Below are 22,208 nucleotides of genomic sequence, written 5' to 3' on the forward strand. Positions count from 1 at the left end.
CTCTTCTTCCCTGTTCTGCCCTGTTGTACCCCCCGCGCGAAAAGATGTGCTACCTGAGAAGGAGCCTAAGCAAATCTGTGAACTCGCTCGTCCTCCACTTCGAGTTTGTCAAGTGCAAAAATTTAGCGAGCTATCGAAAGAAGGGAAAGTATTACATGATCATTTCTTACGACAACTTACTTTTTTACGAGAAGGATTTTTACGAAGTTCAGTTCCAAATATTTTTTGCCGACATCCGGCAGATATACTTGTGCGACGAGTCCAACTATGTGCATGTCACGCTGAAGGAGCGCGCGGTAGGGGCCTGCGCATGCATGTGTGGATGTGAGCACGAGGTTACCCCTCCAGCTAGTGATACGCACGTGTGCACTCTGTGTTCATCTTTCCCCCTAATAGGCCATTAACGACATAGGCATCAAGGGAATAAACAAGAGCATCCTCGTCAAGCAGCTATGCGTTGCATACAGCACGTACTACATGTTCAACCTGAACATGGTCAGCTGAAGAGACTGAACGCAGACTCCTCGGGAGAGTGCACCCCGACGTACACACACGCATAGATGTGTGTACCGTGTGCATACTATGCGCATACTATTTGCTACTATGTGCATACCATTTGCATACTACGTGCGTACCATGTGTGTGCCGTGTACGTACTTGTACACTTGCTCATTCGCGTGTCCAATAATTATAACGAAGCACTTCCCCTCCCCCTTCTGCCTTCCACATCTCCACCACTGACACCTCTGAAAGAATATCTACGTGCCAATTACAAACGAGACGTACGAGGAGAGATGCCGCAGAACCGGACATCATTCACAACCGAGGAAGGTCGACCTTTCCGTGCAACCGTTTATCGGGTAGGTTGAAATGCTCCCCCCATTTCCTCCGCTTGGGGGGTACACCAACCGGTTGGCCTCTAACTGGCTGGCCTCTAACTGGCTGGCCTCCAACTGGCTGGCCTCCAACTGGTTGGCCTCTAACTGGCTGGCCTCTAACTTGTTAGCGTTAACCTATTCACGGTTAACTGCTTGAGGACTAGTCTCCCCCTGGATGACTGCCTCACCTCTCTCGCGCCGAGTTCACCAACGTTGATCCCCTTCCCCAACAGGTACCGCAAAGTTGTGTTCGACGAGTACTTCTTCTTCATCCACAAGTCCTTTCAAAGTTAGCCCCCCAACGTGGTGTCCAAAGTGGTGCCCCAAGACGTGCCCAAAGTGGCAGCATTGTGCCAACGTTGTGAGGGAACTGTTCTCTCAAAGCACTAAGTCGTATAATTACACCACTTCGGTTTGCAGACACGCTCAAAATTCGATGTTGAACTGCGCAGACTTTTTTTTGCATCCTCATTTGAATCATCTTCTAGCTTGCACAATTCTGTTGTCATTTTTTTTTTTCTTCCTGACAAGATTTCGCATCCGTTTCGAGCGAGAGTACCTTTTACATCGATCACAGGGGTGAGGGAGAGAGAGGCCTACAGACAAAAATAGGCAGCGAGAAGTGCTGGACGCGAAAAAAAAAGGTGTCTCCCTTTGCGTCGTAAAGTGATCTTTTCGGGAGCTAGCTAAAATTAACTTTGCTGACTTGTTCATATTTTTTTTTTTTTTTTTTTTTTTTTTCTTCGCAAAATAGGAATCGAAATAAGCATAAAGATAGACGACCAGAAGAGCATGATCGAGTTGGATGGGGTTACAAAAAAGAGCACAATGAATGGCGCATGTGTGCAAACTCCCGTGTGCATATGCGCATGGAGGGAGATACTCCTCCAATGAGAAGTTACATGTTGCGCTTTATTTTCATCGTCTCATCACACACTCCAAACTGCGCACCTTTGCAGACGGCGGACAGTAACTTTTACCAGCTGGCGAGCAGCCACCTCAATTTTTTAATCGTAATTATATGAGTGCACCCATGTGAGAGCAACATCGAAGCGCAAGGTGGGGGTGCGCGCAGAGCAACCCGCAAAGCAACCCGCAGAGAAACCCGCAGGGGTAACTTCAGACACACCCATTTGTATGCCTTCTCCCCCCTAAACACCACACAGAACGACTCCAAAATACCACTCATCATACGCAAAAATTTTTACCACAAAAAGATGAACTTATCGGACGACTTGGCGAAGTGGTCTGGATACGAGGTTGGTTTGGGAGTTGCCATTGTGTGTTTTTTTTTTTTTTTTCGGAGCGGAGAAAAGTGTGTTACTTGTGTGGCTGCGTACGCACGCACATGTGCGTAGGTACACATAGGTAGTCATGGGTAGTCATGGGTAGTCACGGATAGTCATGGGTAGTCACGGATAGTCACCGCTGGACACATGTGTTGGCTGGCAATTCCCTCCGTGGGCGCCCCTTCACACGTCGTTACGCTGACAACCCCTCCCCTTTAGGTCTACTTGAAGAACGAGACGCACACCATTGTCTGTATAATTTTGAGGAGGACGTGTAAGTGGAGGGCATGTGGAGTGGGGCTCTCCAGCGAGGTGTATGCAGTGAGGTGTATGCAGTGAGGTGTATGCAGTGAGGTGTAACGAATGAGGTGTGGCCAGTGGAGTGAAGCCAATGAGGTGCATCCCGTGAGGCGCATCCAGTGGGGCTGTTCCTTCTCCCTGGTGTAACTCCACATGAGCGCATCTTCACCTGTGAGTGTTGCATCCCAATCGACACGTCTCCACCTTTCCCAATTGCAGTCATCCCTCCTCTTTTGGATAAAAGTCAAGACATATTTGTGACGTTTAAAATATCTCACCAGAGTCAACAGGGTTAGTATCTCCGTCGGACCTCCTCCCACTAGCGATGTTTCAAACGGGTTCACCTGTCCTGTGTGTCTTTATGGGATCTATCCTTACCCACACCATTCAGTATAGTTACGTCTCACCACTGCACAGCTTTTATTCCCTTTCTTTTGCTCCGATTGCCTTCCCTTCAGAGTTCAACGTCACCGATAAGGACTTGCATGCAGAAGTGTATGTGGTGGCCAACTCGATCACACCGAACGACATTCACAACACCTTGTAGGGAGCACGCACACGAGAGATCAGCAGCGAGAGAGCAGCAGCGAGCACACGAACGTATCAACATATGAACGTGCGCATGTGTTTGCAACGCCTGAACGCGTGCAGGCGATTTTGAGCAATAAATCCTCCTTGCTCTACAAACCCTCCCTGATCAATAACCCCTCCCTGATGAGCGAAGAGTGGCCCCTCGTGCCCACTGGGAGAAGAAGCACTCCCATGCTGCCAACCCACACAACAGTTCAAGAAATGGAAAATTTTCTTTCCCTTTCTCTACTCATCTCAGCTACGCCAATCTGATACAAGTCCAAGTGGACGCCCTCCTTTACAACTCGGACGTGTATGGGTATTTCGAGTCGGCCTTAAAAATAAAGGTAATAAGTGAGCAGGGGGGGGAAGGGAGAAAGGAGACCTCTTCCCCTTCACACAGATGCACTTGCGCGGGAGCAGCGGTGAAGGAGCAACCGCGTAGAAGTAACCGCTCAGAAGCAACCGCGCAGAAGAAACCGCGTTGCAAAATGAGTTACACACCTCCACGCTTGTCCCAACGTAGCCATCTTACTTTGACGACCTAAAGATGTTTTTCAAATCTATGTTGGTCATCCTGAAGGAAGGAGACGTGGTGATTAGTTCTGGTCTGTGTAAATGCCCACAAAGGAAAGGGGTAGCGTGTTATCGCCCCTTTTGTGTGTTATTCATCTCCGTAGTGCGCTCAGTCTCCCTGTTTGGACCACCCTGCGCCGATCCCCCCATGCTAGTGACTGTGTGCCCATGCTGGTGACACCCCTTTCCCCTTACAGACGTGATGGACTTCCTGGGGGAGGACACCAAAGTGGAGAGAAACCTCGAGTACCTCCTGAACGTCATCCTGAACCGGATTCCAGGTGGGCTACCGCTCCACAATTGGGTTGCCTCTACCCAATCGGCTTACAGCTCCTCAATCGGCTTGCTGCTACCCAATTGACTTGCCGCTACCCAATGGGCTTACAGCTCCCCAATCGGCTTGCCGCTACCCAATTGGCTTGCCGCTCCCCAATTGCGCCACTCACTCGACAGGCGTGAACCTCCTGGACACCCACAGAAGCGAACAGATAAAAATCAACCGAGTGCTGCACCGGCTCTCCGACTACCTACTCTACTGCCTAGATTCGGGGTTCCTATGTAAGGTGGATGCGTGATAGAAGCGGGAGGGAGGGATCCCCAGCTGGGCACCAGCAGGGGGTCGACATGACCCCAAACCGTTCCTTCCCCCGATTGGCTTTTCCCCATTTCACCTCTGCGCCCAATTCGCAGCGGAGAAGTTCAACGTAACGGACCTGATCAATGGGGCGATCGCGATCAACGCGGACAGCATGCTGGTAGGTCACGCGCGGAAAGGTGCCACTGCACGGAGGTGATGCCGCCTCGACATGACCGACATCACCGACTTCACCGCCTTCACCGCCCTCACCACCCCTACACCGCAGGCCATGAACGACATAATGAACTTCCTGCTGCACCTGCGCAAACGGGACTACTCCGTGGGCTACCGGAAAGACTGCCTGGAGCTGCTTCGGGAGGAGGAGGAGACATCCGTGCAGGGACCCAACGAGACACAAGTACTTCCTACAGGCACTGCTGCTGTGCCGCCCATCCAAATCGAGCGACTGTTGGAGAGCGAAGACCACTCTGTTAGCGACTTCCTGTTGTTCCACCTGCACCAATGTGGGTACATCAACCAACACTGCCGATACAAACACGACGCCAGCTACAAGCATATCATAGCGTGTATCCTCAAATACGGAGTAAACATGAAAATAAAAAAAATCCTAAAAAAGTTACTCATTTTTTCAAATGATTATAAAAATAAATATGACTCCAAATTGATAAGTGCAGTTATATTTTTTCTAGCCAATATATTATGCCAAGAAAAAAAAAAAAACCCTGACCATTATAATATAAAGTATATTAATTAACATAACAAACAATAACGATGAAACAAAGAATGTCCTCATCAATTTGGGAATACATAAGACATGCAATCTTTTAATTTTATCTCACGATTCCGATCTTATACAGAAAATTATCCTGCTTTACATTAACTTAAGTAAAAATATATGGATGTGTGAAGGAATAGTAAACAGCGGTATCCTCCTTCACATGATAGATATTATGTTCAGTATTTATTCCATTAATTTCAGAGCAAAGAAAGAAATTTGCATTAATATCCTTTGCGTTATTGGTCAGGTGTGTAATTACTGCAAAACGTATGCCAAGTTTTTACTCTCCAATTATGCAGAGATTATCCCTGCTGCTATTTACATCTATCAAGCTACCGATATACAGCAATTTGAAAAAGTCAAGCTGATATACTTTTTTAAGAAAATCCAAATGCACAGTTACGAGATGATGGAACAGATATGTCGGCAACTATCTCCTCTGATCATTATGGAAATATATTCTGCTTCGGAAGATCGAGATTTTATTTACTCCTGTTTGTCTCTCTTTGATGTCATGTGTTGCTACAAGGTTAACTGCCTCCACTTGGAGAGGATGCAGATCATCCCGCTCCTCCGGTTTGTCCAGTCCCTCAACGTCGTGGAGCTCTACAAGCAAGCAAAGCGGATCGAGGCCGCGGTCCGCAAAAGCCGGCAGCTTCGGTGAGGCGGTACAGCGGTAAAGAGGCGGCTTCGGTACAGCGGTAAAGAGGCGGCTTCGGTACAGCGGTAACTAGGCGGCCTCGGTACAGCGAGGGGATGCTGCCCAGGTCTTCTCGCTAGGGCCACTGCCTGGGGACTACTCGAACTTCTTCATCGCCACGATGACGGGTTTGTTCTGCAGAGGGGGGAAGCAGCGTATCGGTATGGCGGTGTGGCGGTGTGGCAGTGTGGCAGTGTGGCGGTGTGGCAGTGTGGCGGTGTGACGACGTATCGGTGTGACGACGTATCGGTGTGACGACGTATCGGTGTGACGACGTATCGGTGTGACGACGTATCGGTGTGGCGGCCTATCGATGTACCGCCATATCGGCGCAGCTGTGTGAATACCCCCTCGAGGCTCCTCGCTCTGCGCTCCGCTCGCAGGTACTCAAAGGGGTAGGGCTCTTTCCCATTCAGCCAGCGCGCCGTCCTGATGAAGTGTTCAATCTGGGGGGGTGGAAAAAAAAAGAGGGCATCCATGAGTGCCAATAAACGCGCGGGAATGGATGTGCAGGTCCAGCTCGGTGTAGAAGCCATCATCCGGAGGGGGGCACATCAACTGGTACACACATATACACACGTGGGACGCTGCATGGTCCGCAGACTGGTGTGGAGATCGCTTCCTCCCCCGCAGGCTCGTGTGGAAACCGCTTCCTCCCCCGCAGACTCGTGTGATGATCGCTTCCTCCCCCGCAGACTCGTGTGGAAACCGCTTCCTCCCCCGCGACTTACATCCCTAATATCACAGATATACTTGAAAAGGGTCCACATGGCGACGATATAAGCAGAAACAAAAGTAAACGGAACGAAGAAAAGAAAAAAAAGTTCCGATTTGGTGAAGTGCTGCAAGGCATCATCTACAGTCACCTTCCCCTGTGCCTCTCGAATGCTTTTTTTGATAACCCCATCCTTTAATGAACTAACTTTAATACGTTTTAAGAGTCGCATACTGGTTACGAAAACGCTGCTTTTTTTGAAGCGACACGCGCAAACGAATCTGATCATTTTTTCGTTCTTCGTGCAGGAGAGAGTGGGTGGAAGAAGAAGTGACCTCTCAGAAGGAGGACCGCCTTATACGTATACATTGTGTGTCCTATTGTCGAGCTTGCAAAAGGGGGGGGTGGATGTAACAACATCACAGGGAGGCAGTCACGAAGAGGAAAAAATGACCGGCATAGGAGGGAGCGGGGTGCTCTCCTCCCCTAACATGGGGGCGACGCGGGATGCAGCCTCTAACTACGGCTCGTGCAGGCCCTGAAATATTTTTCGCCTTAACAGATGATCTGGAAAGAAAAAAATAAAAAAAAAAAATAAATAAAAATAAAACGGAAAAAAAAGGAAAAAATGGGGAAAGAAATTATATAGCCGTACATACGTGCTTGAAGCGTGTTCTGCCTCTTTTTTTTTTTTTTTTTTTTTTTTGTGGCACCTCGCCTCCCTCCTGCTTACCCTTAAGGTCAATTTTTCTGTTGGGTGTGGTGTTCTTCGTTCCTTCGCAAATGACATCCAGGCTTTTCCCCTGCGTGTTGGAAGCAAAGGAGGAGGGGGGGGCGGTGGATCCCATCATTAAAAAGGGTTGCAGCGCCGGGGGGAAGGAGAAGCCTATGCACGGGAGCGCGGGATCGTGGGAGCTCGGGATCACTCCGCCGCATATCCGCCGCTTACACTTTTGAGTCGCTCATGGGCAGCCAGAATTTTGTCAAAAATTTTTTTCCACGTATTAATGCTGTACGTGTTTACGATTTTTTTCGTTATGGGGCAGAAAATATTGGCCGTCATATCTTTGTTTTCGATTATCTGGTTGTTGTATATGTCCAAGGTTATTCCGTTTCTACAGGAGCTCCTCGAGTAGAACTGCGCAGGGGTCCAAATGGGGAGTCGCGGAGTAGCGGCAAGGCGGTGTGTACCGTTGGTGCATATGAGCATGCAATGTGTATGCACATGTATATGTATATGTATATGTCCATATGTATTATTTTTTTTTTTTTTTTTTTTTTTTTTTTTCTTTGCGCTTGCCTCGAAAAACCCGTAGAGCAACTTCGACACGTCGTCTTCGTTTTTGCGGGGAGTGTCCAATTTGCTCGAGATGTCGCTGTGGGGGGAGGGACGCGAAGTTATCATCAATGGGGGGGGGGGTATCAATTGGGAAGCAACACCCATCGCGTAACGCAGCGCGACGTTCTGCGTGTTCTCTCATCTTTCCGTTCCCCTCCACGGTCGTTACCCCGCGTCTGTGTAAAAGGGCATTTCCACGTCATCCTGGAGGAAGAAGTCTGCGAGGGGATTGAGAAAACCATCATGGGGTTCCTATTCTGAGCTGTCAGTCGAGGAATGAACATCGATGCGTTCCCTTCTCACTTACACTCGCTGTTTATTTCGAAGGAGGTCGCGTTTTCCCGTTCTATGGATCTGTTAAGTGGAGGCGCGCACATGTGCATGGTATGTGTTTGTAGATATGCATATATGTGTGCATATACGTGTGCATATACGTGTGCATATACGTGTGCATATACGTGTGCATATACGTGTGCATATACGTGTGCATATACGTGTGCATATACGTGTGCATATACGTGTGCATATACGTGTGCATACATGTGTGCATATTTATATGCATATGATAACGCGCACGGCGAAGGTGCTTCCCACCCTGCGCAAGCTGCAGGTGGCCTCCTATTTCGTCCTTACTTGTATGGAGGCAGCAGGGGGGTCTCCAGATTTTGTAGAAAGTAATACGTCAGCAGAAATAGGGCATACGAGCTGAAGGTGCCTTGCGATCTGTTTTAGGGTATGGGGTGGGGGAGAAAGAGGTGACGATGCGGCACTCTTTTGTGTGTGCGTATGATATGTGCACAGTGACGTTATGTATGACTGTCATATGCACGATGGAGATCTGCACGGTGACGTTATGTAGGACTGTCATATGCACGATGAAGATCTGCGCCATGGCCGTCGCGGCAAGGCGGCAGGCACGACCGGGCGTGCCTCCCCACCTGTTGTTGATGTTCTTCTGCTTGGCCCAGTACTTAATCACGCGGTTTATAATCGTGACGCGCTCATCCGTGTTGCAGAGAGAGGAGACCAGCTTCGTATTCACAATCGCAACGGTGTTGTTTATGCTGATGTCGCAAATGTTATTCTGTTCCCTGTAAATCTTAGCTATCGGAACGGACGCCTTAATGATATTCACCGTCAGCGAAGGGTAAATCAGATTTATGGCACTTTTAATGACCTTCAAAATGTACAGGTAGCTGTTCTTGTCTTCGCAGTTCTCCACAACTATGCAGCAGTCGATGTCTGAGTTTTTTATCCTTCCGGTGAAGGCAAAGGGGAAAGAAAAATGTACACATGTGTACAGATGTATGTATATATGTATATACGTATATGTGTAGATATATTCCCAAATGTGTGTGCAGTTCAGTTCTGCCTGACCCGTTCAGGCGAAAATGTGTTTTTTTTTTTTTTATCCTAAGCGTGGTTTTAGCTAGCTGACTAGCTATCCACCGAACAAACACACAAATCGATACTTCTACACACATTTCCCGTATGCATATTTTTTGGGACTGCATACCATATATGATTTTCGCAGGAGCCGACGAAGTAAATTTTCCCCTTCAGGTTCGGCATAATAGCACTTTTCAGCAGGAAATAGATTTCTTCTTTTCTTTTATCGATGAAGGAATCCGTGGTTAGCTTTTTGTGGGTGTCTAAAATTTCTTTTTTCAAGTTCTCTCGGTTTATGAACTGGTCGGTGAGGACGATTTGGTTATGTTTGTGTTTGGGTTGTTGCCCTCTTTGAATTGACGTGAATGGCCTGCCACTGGGGGGGAAGCGGCGACTGCAGGGGGAGGAGCAGCACCTGGAGAGTATGCTACGCCAAGCATTTTTTTCCCCTTTGGAGGAATACCCACCACTGCGTTTGTCTTCTAACCAGGTTTCACGCAGCAGTTTTTCACCTAGCAGTTTTTCACCCAACCGCTTTTCACCCAGCCGCTTCTCACGCAGCCGCTTTTCACGAAACCGTTTCGTGGTGGTGGGGTTGGCCCTCCCACCCTTCTGTTCCACATTAACTCCGGCGTTGTGGTACCAAGTTGGGTGATTTCCATTAGAAGGCGACTCGCAATGGGGATGCTTTGGACCCTGCTCTGCATCATCGAAAGGAGGCACTTCTTCTCTCGCTACACTCTTCCGCAGATGGTAACAACAGAGCTTCTTCCCCTCCCCTTTCGAAAAAAGTGCACTCTTCCAATTATACCTTCCTTTTAAAGGTACGTTTGAGTGGATACCTCGAAGGAAGGGTTCCATTTTTTCTTTTTTTTCTTTTTTTTTTTAGTAAAAAGGGGACACAACGAGCATCTCTCCCTTTTCCTTTTCCCTGTTGCTATTCATTTTGTGGCTGGGGGGGGATGACCCATGAACGAACCGGGTGTACGTACCTACCTCTACATCGCATGCCGCGCAGGGACGTATCCGTATGCGTTCATATTTTACACCCATACGAATGTACGTTTGACATGTGCTGCCTCTTCGTGCGCGTTCGACGGTGCTGGGGTGCCCCTTTTTTCCGCTTTGCTTCGGCTGAAGTCTCACGGGGTGGTGGAGAGCGCCCCGATTCGTTGCCGCGGAAAGGCGAAGTCCTTTCATAGCGGCGTTCGAAGCGGCGTTGGCGTGGGGAGTCGGATGAGCGAAAAAAAATAAAATCGCGCTCCAGCTGCAGTGCAGTTGTGTTCGAAGTCGCATTTGCAGTTGTGCTCGAAGTCGCATTTGCAATCATGTTCGAAGTCGCCTTTGCAGTCACAATCGCCGTTTCGGTTAGGTGAAAAAAAAAAAAAGAAAAACACGTGGAGGCATTCCCCCTCGCTGTTAAAGCTGACCCAACGGGAGCAAACTCGCAGAAATGGCTAGCGGCGCACCTGCGTACATATGATCTGCGCGGAAACTGCGGGGAGAGCGCACACGGAAATGTCCCTATAAGGAGGCCACTTTTTCAAGCGGAGGAAGGGGGGTAGGTATACCCCGTTGCACTTAACGTGGTGGCACCTATTCACACCGCTTATTAACGCTGCCTACCCACACCGCTTATTAACGATGCCTATTCGCACCGCTTACTAGCGCTGCCTTCCCGGCGCAGGATCTCGTCCAAGTCGCTCTTGGGTACCTGCTCGTACCGAGCGAACTCCATAGTGTAGGTACCCTGGCCCTGTGTAATGGAACGAATCTCGTTAATATAATTGAACATGTGCTTTAAGGGAATGTCGGCGTAAATATGAACAGCGTTCATATGGTTAACGATGTTGGTTACTAGTCCCTTCCGCTTGGTGATACTGGTGAGGATGTTGCTCTGATGCTCATAGTGTGAAATTATTTCAACCAGCATAATGGGTTCCAAAAGCACAGGAAGAAAATTCTGATAATTTTCTTTTATAAGATGAATGGTGGCTCTTTTAAATGCCAAGTCGTTACTATCCACTTCGTGAATTTTCCCTCCAATTAATCTCATTTTCATGTTAATAATTTCTGAACTGTTCAGGTAACCTTTTTCGACTTGTTCTTTAAAGGCTTTCTCTATTGATAAAATGAAATTTTTTGGGAGATCATTTCCTACCACTTCATTAACGAATGTGCAGTAACTTGTCTCATTGTAATCATCGGACACAGTTTCGAAAATCGCATGAACATGTGCATATAGTCCTGCACCTCCCTTTTGTTTTTTATATGTATACGTGCATTCATATGGCTTCGTAATAGTTTCTTTGAAATTTATTTTTGGATTCTTCAGTTGGACCCCTATGCCGTATTCCCTTTTTAGTCTCTCTTTGTATATTTCTAGTTGTAATTCCCCGATTCCTTCGAATATAATCTCCTTCGTTTGTTCATCAGTCTTAACGTGAAATGTTGGGTCTTCCTTGACGAACTTGTTTAATGCCTTGGTCAGCTTGGTCATATCTCCCTTCTTCTCGATCTCCACAGCTACAGATATGACTGGTTTGGGCACATGTATATTTAGGAGGTGTAGATTCGAGGAGACTCCATTCGTGTATGTCGTCCCTGTGGACCCACTGATTCCATTAATTGCAACGATGTCCCCTGCATGCGCTTCGTTTACTTCTTGGGCCATGTTCGAGTGCATTTTTAATATTTTTTTGATCACCTCTCTCTTGCTTGTTAGCATATTCGTTATGTTGTCCTTTTTTTTGATTTTCCCTTGGTAGATACGGAAGTAACTCATTTGGCCATGCATCGCGTCTTCCTGTATTTTGAACAGGAAGCCCACCATGGGCAGCGCGCTGTCGCACTGCAGCTCGACACGCCTTCGGCTTTTGCCCTGCGCGGAGGCGGCATTGGCGGTGTTGGCGGTGTTGGCGGTATTGGCGGTGTTGGCGGTATTGGCGGTGTTGGCTTCCTTTCCCGCATTGGCTTCGCTTCCCGCATTGGCTTCGCTTCCCGCATTGGCTTCGCTCCCTGCGTGCGCGCCCCCCTCGTAGACGTAGCCGTAGCTCCCCACCTCCCGAGGAGAAGGCAAAAAGCTACACACATAATTGAGCAAAATTTGAACTCCCACGTTATTCTTAGCGCTACCCAGACAGATAGGCACGATGGCATTCTTAATGGTACATCTACGTATGGCTCCCATCACGTCCTCGGTCCTTATGTCATTAATTTCCTGGTTAAGGTAAATGTCAGCAAATTCGTCATCTACATCAGCTAGCTTTTCTAAGATACGGGTTCTAAGCATTTCCATCATTTCGTATGAAAAGGATGGATCGTGTACAGTCACTTCTGTATCGTTTACTTCCTCCACTATGATCCCATTTTGACCCTTAAATAAGTAGCACTTTCTCGACACAAGGTCGTATACTCCTTTAAATTTCTGCTCAATTCCTATCGGCATTTGCAATAGGAGAGTATTTAAGTTAAGTTTCTTCTCGATGGTACTGAGTGTCCTCTCCACATTTGCACCGTCTCTGTCTAACTTGTTAATAAATAATAATCTAGGGATGAAGTAGCGATTCATTTGTCTATTTACTGTTAAGGTTTGGCTTTGAACTCCAGATACTCCACATATGACAAGAACCGCTGCATCTAACACTCGGAGTGATCTCTCCACTTCGATGGTGAAGTCCACATGTCCAGGAGTATCAATTATATTTATGGTAAATTTTTTATTGTTAAAGTCCCAGTTACAGTTGGTTGCTGCTGATTGGATGGTTATTCCTTTTTCTCTTTCTAGATCCATTGAATCCATTGTTGCACCTACTCCATCACTTCCTCTCACCTCATGTATACTTTTTATTTTCCCTGTGTAGTAGAGAATCCTTTCTGTTAATGTCGTTTTTCCTGCATCTATATGAGCACTGATTCCGATGTTTCTCAAGTTATCCACACAAATGGAGGAGAAGGTTCTCTCTGCACTGTTCAGGTAGAGAAAAAAAACCTTTTTCCTTTTTGGCAACCTTTTCGCTAGCACGGAGGTGTGCCTCAGCGCGGCCGAGCCGTATGCCATCATCGTGCTTGTGGGGGGGGGCCCGCTGAGACGCTAGCCAGGTGGGCAGATAACCGGGTGGTCAGATAACAGGGTGGTGAGATAGCCGGGTGGTGAGATAGCCGGGTGGTTAGATAGCCGGGTGGTGAGATAGCCGGGTGGTCAGATAGCCGGGTGGTCAGATAACCGGGTGATCAGGTGACCCTCTAACCCGATAACCAGGTGGCCCAACTGGTAGGAGCGTTACCCTCCCCCGGTGAAGGTATATACTGCTCCCCACCCCCAAAATGCCTCCTCCCTTTGTTGGATAGGCAGCTCGGGGAGTATATCGCGGCGACAACGCTGAGGCGGTCACCTGGCGTGAAATTTCGGTCGAGCAGAACGAATCGTGGGAACTAGCAAATTGGCTGGAGCTTACTTCCATTTGAGGTGTTTTATATGACGGGAGGAAAAAGGTTCATCGTGAAGCTTACGGCCGGTTGGCGGCTTACCGCGGTTCCCGAACGGGGCCCGGCAAACATGATAGCGCCACGCGGCATAGCGGCAAACGCACCACCTCAGCGGGGGAAAAAAATCGCTGCACCATCCACTCAACCAGCAAACGCAAAAATTGGAGCAAACGCGTGGCGAAGGGAAAAGCGCATGTTCTCGCAAAAAGTAGCTTTCGCGCCATTTTGCCAATTCGTCAAAAAAAATTTTTGCCAACTGATCGAGCACCCCATTTGTGAGAATTCCCCCCGAAGGAAGGAAGCACAAAGGAGGCACAAAGCACCATGGACTATGAGCTGTACTTGGTCTCAAACATCCTGGGTAATTTGCTGCATACATTTGGGGAGAGCTGCGGCAAGCGGTCTGCCCGCGGTTTCGCTTCATGGCTGCAAAGAAGGGAATTTGCACGAAATCTCCCTTAGTGATCGCAGCGGGCGCGGCGACTGAGAGGAGGTCCATCTGAGTGTACTGCCCATCTGAGTGTATGGCCCATCTGAGTGTACTGCCCATCGGAGTGTACCGCCCATCCTATCATTCCACCCCCCTGCAGGCATTTCCATAGCCATTTTGATTTTCATTTTTCACTATTTATATGCGCATGAGGGGAAGGAGTTGCCGTGACAAGAGCGCCCCCGAGTTAGCACATCCGAAGCGGGCGCAAAAGGGAACAGTCGCACAGTGGCATAGAAGTACAGACACGCAGACATGCTCGCAGACGCTCGCAGACACACTCGCAAGTCGTCTCCGTTGCGGCGCCCGAGCGTGCTCCGGAATGATCTCCATCACTTCGTCCAGCTAGCCATTCCAAAGTGGAATTTTTATTTTATTTTATTTTTTTTTTTATTTTAATTTTTTTTTTTTTATTTTAATTTTTTTTTTTTTTTTTCTGAACAGGTCAGGTAAAAATTTCGAAAAGAACATAATGTGAAAGATCGCCCAGTGTGCCCTTAAGCAGCATTTTGATTTGCCCCACTTTTCCACGTTAGAGTAGCACCCCAGAAGAAACAAAATGAAAGACAGCGAATTCGTTGGAGGAAAGCTAAAACTGAAGGATTCGAAAATTAAAAAAGGCAGCAGTCACTCCAAGGAGTCCAAGTACACAGCTGGACGAGATGGCAAAAAAAAAAAAAAAAAATACAGCGAAGACAAAACGGAGAGGAGTAATTACGATGAAGAAAATGGGACAGCGTACAATGACCAAGGGATGGACTATGACATGAGTGCAGATGGAAGAACAAGTGTACGTGAAGGTGACATGGGGACTGGGAAGGATGGCACGGGAAAGCTAGCCGATGAAACAAAATTGAAGGAAGTTTTGCAACTGAACTTAACCGAGGCGGAAAAGGCCTATCAGCTGGTATTAAAGAAAAGGGAGAAGCAACGAATTGAAAGCATTTTGAAGGAGAGTTACCGTGAGAGGTTGCAGAAGTTTAATGACAACTTAGCTTCCCTCAGCGAGCACTTCGACATTCCGAAGGTTGGGCCTGGCTAGGCCCCCGCAAGGGAGAAGAAGCACACACGCAAAAGTGCATGCCTTTGTGTGCTATTGCAAGAAGGCACGTAATTTTACCGATAGCCGCCAGATGGCCTTTCTTTATCGGAAAGGAAGCAGGGCCTCCCCGCCCCTCCAACATGGCAGTTACGCCTACATGGTCAATTTTACTCTTTTTTTTTTTTTCTTTTTTTTAGTAACAGGATGGTGTTGCACTTTTGTAACCATCACCCCGATTGCTGTTCCATTCATGAGGGCAATAGGTTTACGTATAAGAAGGTGCATGCGCTTAGGGATATCAGTTGTGATGGATGGCGGTGAGAGGAACGCCCCACTTATTTCTTTCTTGTTAGAAGGCGGCAGAACGGCGGCGGGACGAAGAGCTACTTCCTGTCCTTGGCTGGTCTCCCTTCATGAGCTCTTTGGCAAACCTTTTCAAATCGCTAATTTCAAAGTGGGTGAAAAATGCACAATTGTTGAGGTTCCAACGCGGTGCTCTTCGCATTGCGAGTCTTCCTTTCCAAACGTTTTGTTCTCCCTCGCTATGTAGTTCGATGTCGTCAGCTGCTTCGTCATCTGATTCGTCAACCGCTTCGTCAGCCGTTTCGCTTGCGAACCCCCCTTTCCATTTCTTCTTCCTTCATGTTCTTCCCTTTTTTTCTCTCCATTGGTGCACCTTCCTGCTCGTCATTCGTCGCGCCACCACCCATGCCGACCTCCCCCGCATGGGAGGTTCCAATATGGGTAGCTATCCAATTGGTCCTACAGGATAGGCTGTTCGGGGAGCTGTTCCCCCCCGCGATTATCACCTCCTTTTTTCTCTGAGAGCTCCTTCGAATCACTGTCTCGTTCGAAATGGGAACCATTTTGTGGTCTTCTCACCTGAGACAATTCCGTAAAGAATCGTGCAAATTTAAGCACATTGTCGAGTCGCTCCTTTCTCCATTTTGCTCTCCTTCTCTTCCTCATCACATTGCTTTTGCATAATCGTGCGAATGAGTACTCGCGGTTCATGCATCTTTTCTGAGTTAACGAGTTCTCTGTGTTTATGTTCCCTCGCATCATCTGTAGGGAGGTTTGAAGTGGGCTGCGGAATTTTCCTTCTCTCCACGAAAGGGGAGGATACTCATATGGATGAGGACCAATTCGTTGCACTGACCGACAGACCATTTCGCTTCCCCCTCTCTGAGCTTCGTCCAGGTCTATTACCTTCCGTCCGTGAAACAGCAGCAATTCTTTGACTTCCTCCAAACAGTGGTTGTTACTCATCAAAGTGAAGTTTTTTTTTTTTTAATTTTCTTGTGTGTGCTTTCTCCATCCCTCCGTGCATACATTTGTCTACGTACGTTTTTTATTATCGATGTGTAGACTTTGTTCCTTTTGATCCTCTTGATTATGTTAGCGGCGTCTCCGTGCGTGCGTCTGCTCCTGCTTCCGCTGCCACGTGTGCTTGGAAATCCATATCCGTCCATGGCTTCAAATCCGTATCTTTGCATGGACTCTAATCCATATCTTTGCATGGGCTTCGCGCAAGCGGAATCCCCTCCCGCGTGGCTATAGGCATTTTTATTTTTTCTTTTTGACTGCCTTGCTCCTTCGCTTTCGGTGTGCAGCTCGGATTCTTCGGGGTCTCCTTCTAGGAAGTCTTCGCCTTTTGGGGGGTCTCCTCCTAACCGAGCAGCTTTTCCTGCCTCCACCTCATTGCCCCCGGGCTCCGCTCCCCCTTCCTCCTTCTTCACAGCTGCCCCTTCGACTTCCTTCAACTTTTCACTTTCCTTCAACTTTTCACTTTCCTTCATCTTTTCACTTTCCTTCATCTTTTCACCTTGCTCAATTTTTTCCTCGTCTCCCTTCACGCTGTCATAGTGACCCCCTCTCGCAACTCCTGGAGGGTTCCGGATTTTTGCCTGCCTCATGTAGAAGTGTTGTCCACCGTTGGAAGCGATCTCAGCATGGATGTAGGGACACGCGTCCTTCACCTCGTTCGCTTCGTACACCTTCTTCACCTCGTTCGTTTCGCGCGGCTTCCTCACCTCGTTCGCTTCGTACACCTTCCTCACCTCGTTCGCTTCGTACGACTTGTTCATCCCCTTCACTAACTTCCCTTCCTTCTCTTCGCCACGCTCACTACAATTACGCGCTTCATTCTTAATTAGGGTCCAAATAAGCTCCTTCCAATTGGGACATGCCTTCCCTTTGCATGTTGCCGATAGAGCCACCTCACCGGTAGCGTTGTGTCTTCCTTTTGTGTAACCATACGGGGTGATTTTCTCTCTTCGAGGATGACTTAACAGTTCGGGGACGTACACAGAGTTCTTGTAGAAGTAGGGATGGTACTTACCGACGCTGGTGAGCCCTCGACCGGTGCACGCGTAGCAAGTGGAGCCACTTCCCGACGCGTAACCAGAAGTGCAGCCATAGGAATAGCTACTGACGCTGCAGCATGAAATTTTATTAACACCTCCAGCGATGGTACCTCTGACTATGCCACTACTCCCGTCATCGTCTTCATCACCCTTTTTAATGTCCTCCCCATTGCAATAAATTTCCTGCGTTTCCCCTTCCTCCTCTCCGTCACTCACGCTGCTATTCACGCGGCTGTTCACGCGGCTGTTCACGCGGCTGTTTACGCTGCTGTTTACGCTGCTATTCACGCCGCTTTTCACGCTGCTGCTGGTGTGTGCGTCGTGTTGGCATTCGCCTTCTCCCTTAGGATGGCGGCCCTCCGCCACGAAGTCACCCGTTAAGGGCACCATTCGGTTCTCCACGGGGGGCGCAGCGGGGGGAACAGCGGAGGGAACAACGGGGGGGACAAGTGGATGGCGTCTGGGGCCTAAATCGGAGTGTGGAAACAGAGCCGCTTCATTCGCTTCGTTCGTTTCTCTCACTTCTTTCGCTTCTCGCGCTTCTTTGGCTTGCTTTGCTTCCCCACCGAGGTAGCCGTTCGGGAGCTCCCGCCCATCAGGCGAACTGCCGGACGCACCCCCACACCAACTTGGATCTGCGAATTGAAGGGAGGAGCAAATGACTGCGGCGCGTGAAGTGGGTCACACTCGATGCTACTACGTTATTCTTTTTTGAGCTGTGCGTGTCTGGTGGTGGTGGTCGAAGGTGCCCGGCGGTGCCTGGGGGGGGGAGGGCTGAAGGACTCCTTCTACCTCTGCTGCTGCCTCTGTCTCTGCTGCTGCCTCTGTCTCTGCCGCTGCCTCTGTCTCTACCGCTGCCTCTACCGCTACCACTGCCACTTCCTCCGCCGCTACCTCCGCTGCTACCTCTATCTCTACCTTTCATTCCAGCTGCGTCCCGGTGCATGCATACGTACATACAGAGCTGAACCCGTGCGTGCACGCCAGGGAGCTACTTCAAACTAGCCACTGCCCTCGTCTACATCAGCGTCATTCTTGTGTGACACCAATCATGTTTCAAGCTCCCCAATTGTCACTAGCATGTAGTGGCGTAATCCGGATTAGACATGCCTACGTGCATGCTGCTGTGTGTCTGTGCCTGTGTAGCTAGTTGCTCCCTCTCCGACATAAGCTGCACAGGTGAGGCGTCCGCTTCGCAGCTGAAGCGGCTACTGGGCCCGCAACTGAAGGAGCCACTGGTACGGAAGCTGAACGCGTTGCTGGGTCCCCAACTGATTGCACTACTGGGACTGCTACCGGGGTAGCTGCTAACGGGGTAACTGCTAACGGGGCAACTGCTAACGGGGCAACTGCTAACGGGGCAACTGCTAACGGTGCTGCTAGGTGCGATGCCGACTCCATTGATGACGCCACCGCTAACGCCACTGCTGACGCCACTGCTAACGCCACTACTAACACCACTACTAACACCACCGCTAACGCCGCTTCTAACGCCGCTTCTAACACCACCGCTAGCACCACCCGGGGAAAAAAACTTACGAATTGGGGTCCTCCGTGTGGCAGGCCTCTCCGCCCTTTTCACTACATAGCGCGATGCAAATTCTTCAATAAAAGTGGAGTAGCTTTTGATGTATATCCGATGCTCAGTCAAGCTGAACCGAACAGGGATGTAACTCAGAGAGTGGTTCTTGTGTGAACAACAAATAAAACAAAAATCATAACCGTTATTCAAGTTATTACACGTGTTTTGATAGCTTCCTTGAGTCACTACACTGCTCATTCGAATATTGGATCCAAATTCGAGAGATATTTTAACAGCATATTCAAAGACACCTAGTGCATACATATAATGGTAGAGCTCGCTTACCTTCATGAAACGGACCTTACCATAATCGAGTCCTTCACGCATGAGAAGTGATGTCGTTTTGGATGCGTCCTTGTAATGGAGTTCACGTATTTCTTTTAAGATCAGTTTTCTACCGATGTCTCCCAATGGTCTGTTGAAATTAGAAGACCATATTTTATTAACGTTGTAGTATACGTTGTCGCATTTTCTGATGAGGTTTTTGTTTTTTGGATCATCTGATTCGTTTCCCAGCTGGTGGTGTGTTCCTTCTTTCCTGATTCGTTCCGTTTTTTTGTGAGATGGTTCACTTTGACATTCTTCACTCGCGTCGTTTCGGTCTATGTGGTCTTCACGTCGACTATCACTCGTCTCGTCATTTTCTTCAAACTGGTTCGTACTGTTGACCCGTCTGCAGCACTCGTCCTGGCCCTCCTGCTGCGTCTGCTCCTGCGTCTGCTTCTGCCCCTCCTGCTGCGTCTGCCCCTCCTGCTGCGTCTGCTCCTCCTCTTCCCCCATCGTCTTCCCCCTTAAAAACTCCACATAATCGGTGAAGCAATTAACGTCATGATGCATGTCACATGAACACCACACCATGTCTCTTTCTTCAGTCATAGTGGTATTTACGCCCTCCCTCCTAGCAGCACCGTTATGGCTGTTAAGTAAGTCAATCAAGGAGTAAGCACAGAAGGGGGTCTCCTTAATCCGACGTGATTCTATTTCCAAGTCGAAAGAAATACCTCCTTTTTTTACAATACCTCCAAAAATTTTATTTTTTCTTTTTACTCTCGATTTTCTCGATCTCTTTTTTGTTGCTTTTTTCTCCATGGGAGGTTGATCATTATTGCTACTTTCGCACCTTCGGTTCTCCTCATAGTTTAGGTTTCCATTATTGGGGACCTCATCATTCGTGACTTGGGCTTCTGCATTCTCTCCGTGCTCACCCTTCATCACTACCATTTCTTCGTCTCGGCATGTGCGATCGTCATCAGTGAGAGGAGGGGATACCTTTTCACGAGATGTGTTAAGCGGCTTGGAACAGCTACTGTTTATACAACGGATGACACTCATCCTGGTGGTGGCCACTCCCTGTCCAGGAGTGCCAATGCGCAGTTGGAAGAGGTGGAGGGGGCGCGGAAGGTAATTTCGACTGCAGCGGATGGAGTGTGTGACGATGTAAGGTACACGAATGCGAGGTGTACTGATATGTCGCTTGCCAACACGCAGTTTAATCATACGAGGTCTGATGATGAGCGGAAGAACGCTGCGCAGTTTTTTCGAGGTGAGCGCTTCGACCATGCGGGGGGAAGCCACTCGAGGGATGGCCGCGCGTCGATTTGTTATGTCACTGTCAATGTACGTGTTCACTTCGTCGCTGCTCTTTAGCGATGGCTTCTTTGATGGGGCACCGCCGCCGGGGTAGACACTCCGATGGGGACCCCCCGTCTGGACTAACTTCATCTGTGGTAAGGTCGTGCATCTACGCTGCTCGCTGGACAGTTGCGTGGAGCTGCGATTGGTGCGAGGGAAGCTGTCGTAGTCGGTGCGAGGGAAGCAATCATAGTTGGTGCGGGGAAAGCAGTCATTGTTGGTGCCACTAGGGTTGACGCTCGGGCAGCCCGTGTTGCACACCATGTCACCTGTATGCCCTATGCTTCTCATTCCCTTCGCGCTCCCCACACCGTTGTTACTCTGCAATTTCATTGCCATAAACTTGAGCACACTCTCGCGTAGAGTATCTACGGAGGAACAACCTTTCATGTTGATATTCCACCTGGAGAAGCCACTTCCTACCAGCATCTCCTCATTTAGCACACTCGTCGTAGTGCTGCTCCTACTGTCCTTTCCATAGTGCCCTGTGGTGACATGGGGGGAGAATCCCTTCGTCCTCACCAGGTTGATATTGTTGGAGTAACTCCCACTGCCAAACTCTTCATCACTGTTTAGGTGCCCCCCGCCGAGATGCATGTAATTATTTTCTCCTCTAACCGATTCAGGGGAATAGCCATATGACACATCGTCGGGTCTTCCTTTCACCACCGCGTCGTTAATACCATCATAGAGACTAGTGGGTTGCTTGAACGTTAGCAAGTCGTAGTTGTAGCTACCGATCTGATTCGTGGCTACATTTGGGGGGTACAACCCATTTGACGCATCTACCTCCATGGGACAGGGATCGTTGAACCCATTGATAGTCCTGCAAGAGTTAGAACCCATGAATATATGCTCATTCCCGAGGTAAGTTCCACCATTTGCCGAGGCACTGTTCGGGGGAGATATGACTCTCATATCGACACCCCTCCGGAGATTAAGGCACTTGGTAGACGCCTCACTGAATTCATGACAGCGATTGAACGAGTTATTTTTTGTCATGGTCATCAGTGGAGGAACACCCAAATGGTGATTTGCATCAGCAGACATATCGTTATGGATTAATCGGGGCAATAGGACTGAGCAGTGATTACTATCCATTCTTTCCACCCTCGGGTCTCTTCCATACGCACTGCATGTGTTGTTTCGTGAAAATGGGTCTCCATTTTGATTTAGATTCTTACTTCGATTTTGCACGTCGGTGGTGGCGCCTGCTGCTAGGGGGCTGGCCACAGGACTAACTTCGTGGAGGCTCCCCCCCATGGATGGGCTTCTACCCAAGTATTGCGTCCTCCCCAAGGATACACTCCTCGTCCCCACTGATGCCTCACAGCTGTTGGAGCAGACAGAGGACACACGATTCGCTGCACTGTAAGCATCATCGAAAGAGTCCTTAGTTACACTGTTGAGGCTGAAATGAGAGAAGACGTTGCTCCTATTAAATACGTTTTCCTGAGGTACCAAATGGTTTTCCAT

At 48.8% G+C, this 22,208-nt stretch overlaps 7 protein-coding genes across 7 annotated transcripts; 3 read left to right on the forward strand and 4 right to left on the reverse strand.

Annotated features, from left to right (window-relative positions):
- Positions 1 to 14: 14 nt before the first annotated feature.
- PCYB_145830 (hypothetical protein) lies at positions 15 to 1,177 on the forward strand. Its single transcript, XM_004225054.1, has 4 exons — positions 15 to 296; positions 397 to 495; positions 754 to 860; positions 1,112 to 1,177. The coding sequence occupies exons 1-4, from the start codon at positions 45 to 47 to the stop codon at positions 1,170 to 1,172; spliced, it is 519 nt and encodes a 172-aa protein (XP_004225102.1). The 5' UTR covers positions 15 to 44; the 3' UTR covers positions 1,173 to 1,177.
- A 918-nt stretch (positions 1,178 to 2,095) lies between these two features.
- Positions 2,096 to 5,653, forward strand: PCYB_145840 (hypothetical protein; the record flags this gene model as incomplete). The annotated part of the gene is made up of 10 exons (XM_004225055.1): positions 2,096 to 2,141; positions 2,687 to 2,758; positions 2,926 to 3,010; positions 3,297 to 3,384; positions 3,564 to 3,645; positions 3,811 to 3,894; positions 4,067 to 4,171; positions 4,304 to 4,368; positions 4,477 to 4,826; positions 4,954 to 5,653. 10 exons carry the CDS (start codon positions 2,096 to 2,098, stop codon positions 5,651 to 5,653), a joined length of 1,677 nt encoding a protein of 558 aa, XP_004225103.1.
- PCYB_145850 (hypothetical protein) lies at positions 5,512 to 6,693 on the reverse strand (the record flags this gene model as incomplete). The annotated part of the gene is made up of 3 exons (XM_004225056.1): positions 5,512 to 5,595; positions 6,037 to 6,135; positions 6,421 to 6,693. The coding sequence occupies 3 exons, from the start codon at positions 6,691 to 6,693 to the stop codon at positions 5,512 to 5,514; spliced, it is 456 nt and encodes a 151-aa protein (XP_004225104.1).
- Positions 6,694 to 6,924: 231 nt separating this feature from the next.
- Positions 6,925 to 9,993, reverse strand: PCYB_145860 (hypothetical protein; the record flags this gene model as incomplete). Its single annotated transcript, XM_004225057.1, has 7 exons — positions 6,925 to 6,971; positions 7,138 to 7,207; positions 7,354 to 7,542; positions 7,735 to 7,780; positions 8,377 to 8,466; positions 8,682 to 8,920; positions 9,226 to 9,993. 7 exons carry the CDS (start codon positions 9,991 to 9,993, stop codon positions 6,925 to 6,927), a joined length of 1,449 nt encoding a protein of 482 aa, XP_004225105.1.
- Positions 9,994 to 10,780: 787 nt separating this feature from the next.
- Positions 10,781 to 13,095, reverse strand: PCYB_145870 (elongation factor g mitochindrial precursor; the record flags this gene model as incomplete). Its single annotated transcript, XM_004225058.1, has 1 exon — positions 10,781 to 13,095. A coding segment is annotated over one exon (2,313 nt), but the record flags the coding sequence as incomplete, so codon positions are not given.
- A 1,574-nt stretch (positions 13,096 to 14,669) lies between these two features.
- Positions 14,670 to 15,152, forward strand: PCYB_145880 (hypothetical protein; the record flags this gene model as incomplete). The annotated part of the gene is made up of 1 exon (XM_004225059.1): positions 14,670 to 15,152. One exon carries the CDS (start codon positions 14,670 to 14,672, stop codon positions 15,150 to 15,152), a length of 483 nt encoding a protein of 160 aa, XP_004225107.1.
- Positions 15,153 to 16,420: 1,268 nt separating this feature from the next.
- Positions 16,421 to 22,208, reverse strand: PCYB_145890 (hypothetical protein; the record flags this gene model as incomplete). The annotated part of the gene is made up of 5 exons (XM_004225060.1): positions 16,421 to 17,914; positions 18,041 to 18,153; positions 19,058 to 20,321; positions 20,429 to 20,511; positions 20,600 to 22,208. The coding sequence occupies 2 exons, from the start codon at positions 22,206 to 22,208 to the stop codon at positions 20,429 to 20,431; spliced, it is 1,692 nt and encodes a 563-aa protein (XP_004225108.1). The 3' UTR covers positions 16,421 to 17,914; positions 18,041 to 18,153; positions 19,058 to 20,321.

The sequence above is a fragment of the Plasmodium cynomolgi genome, chromosome 14 (genome assembly GCF_000321355.1).
Source record: "Plasmodium cynomolgi strain B DNA, chromosome 14, whole genome shotgun sequence".
Lineage (NCBI taxonomy): Eukaryota > Apicomplexa > Aconoidasida > Haemosporida > Plasmodiidae > Plasmodium > Plasmodium cynomolgi.

Excerpts from the sequence above, each read along its gene's own strand:
- PCYB_145830 (XM_004225054.1), top strand. The coding sequence starts at position 45 with ATGTGCTACCTGAGAAGGAGCCTAAGCAAATCTGTGAACTCGCTCGTC. Across the intron at positions 297-396 it reads TCACGCTGAAGGAGCGCGCG|GCCATTAACGACATAGGCAT; the intron begins GTAGGGGCCTGC and ends TCCCCCTAATAG. Across the intron at positions 861-1,111 it reads TCCGTGCAACCGTTTATCGG|GTACCGCAAAGTTGTGTTCG; the intron begins GTAGGTTGAAAT and ends CTTCCCCAACAG.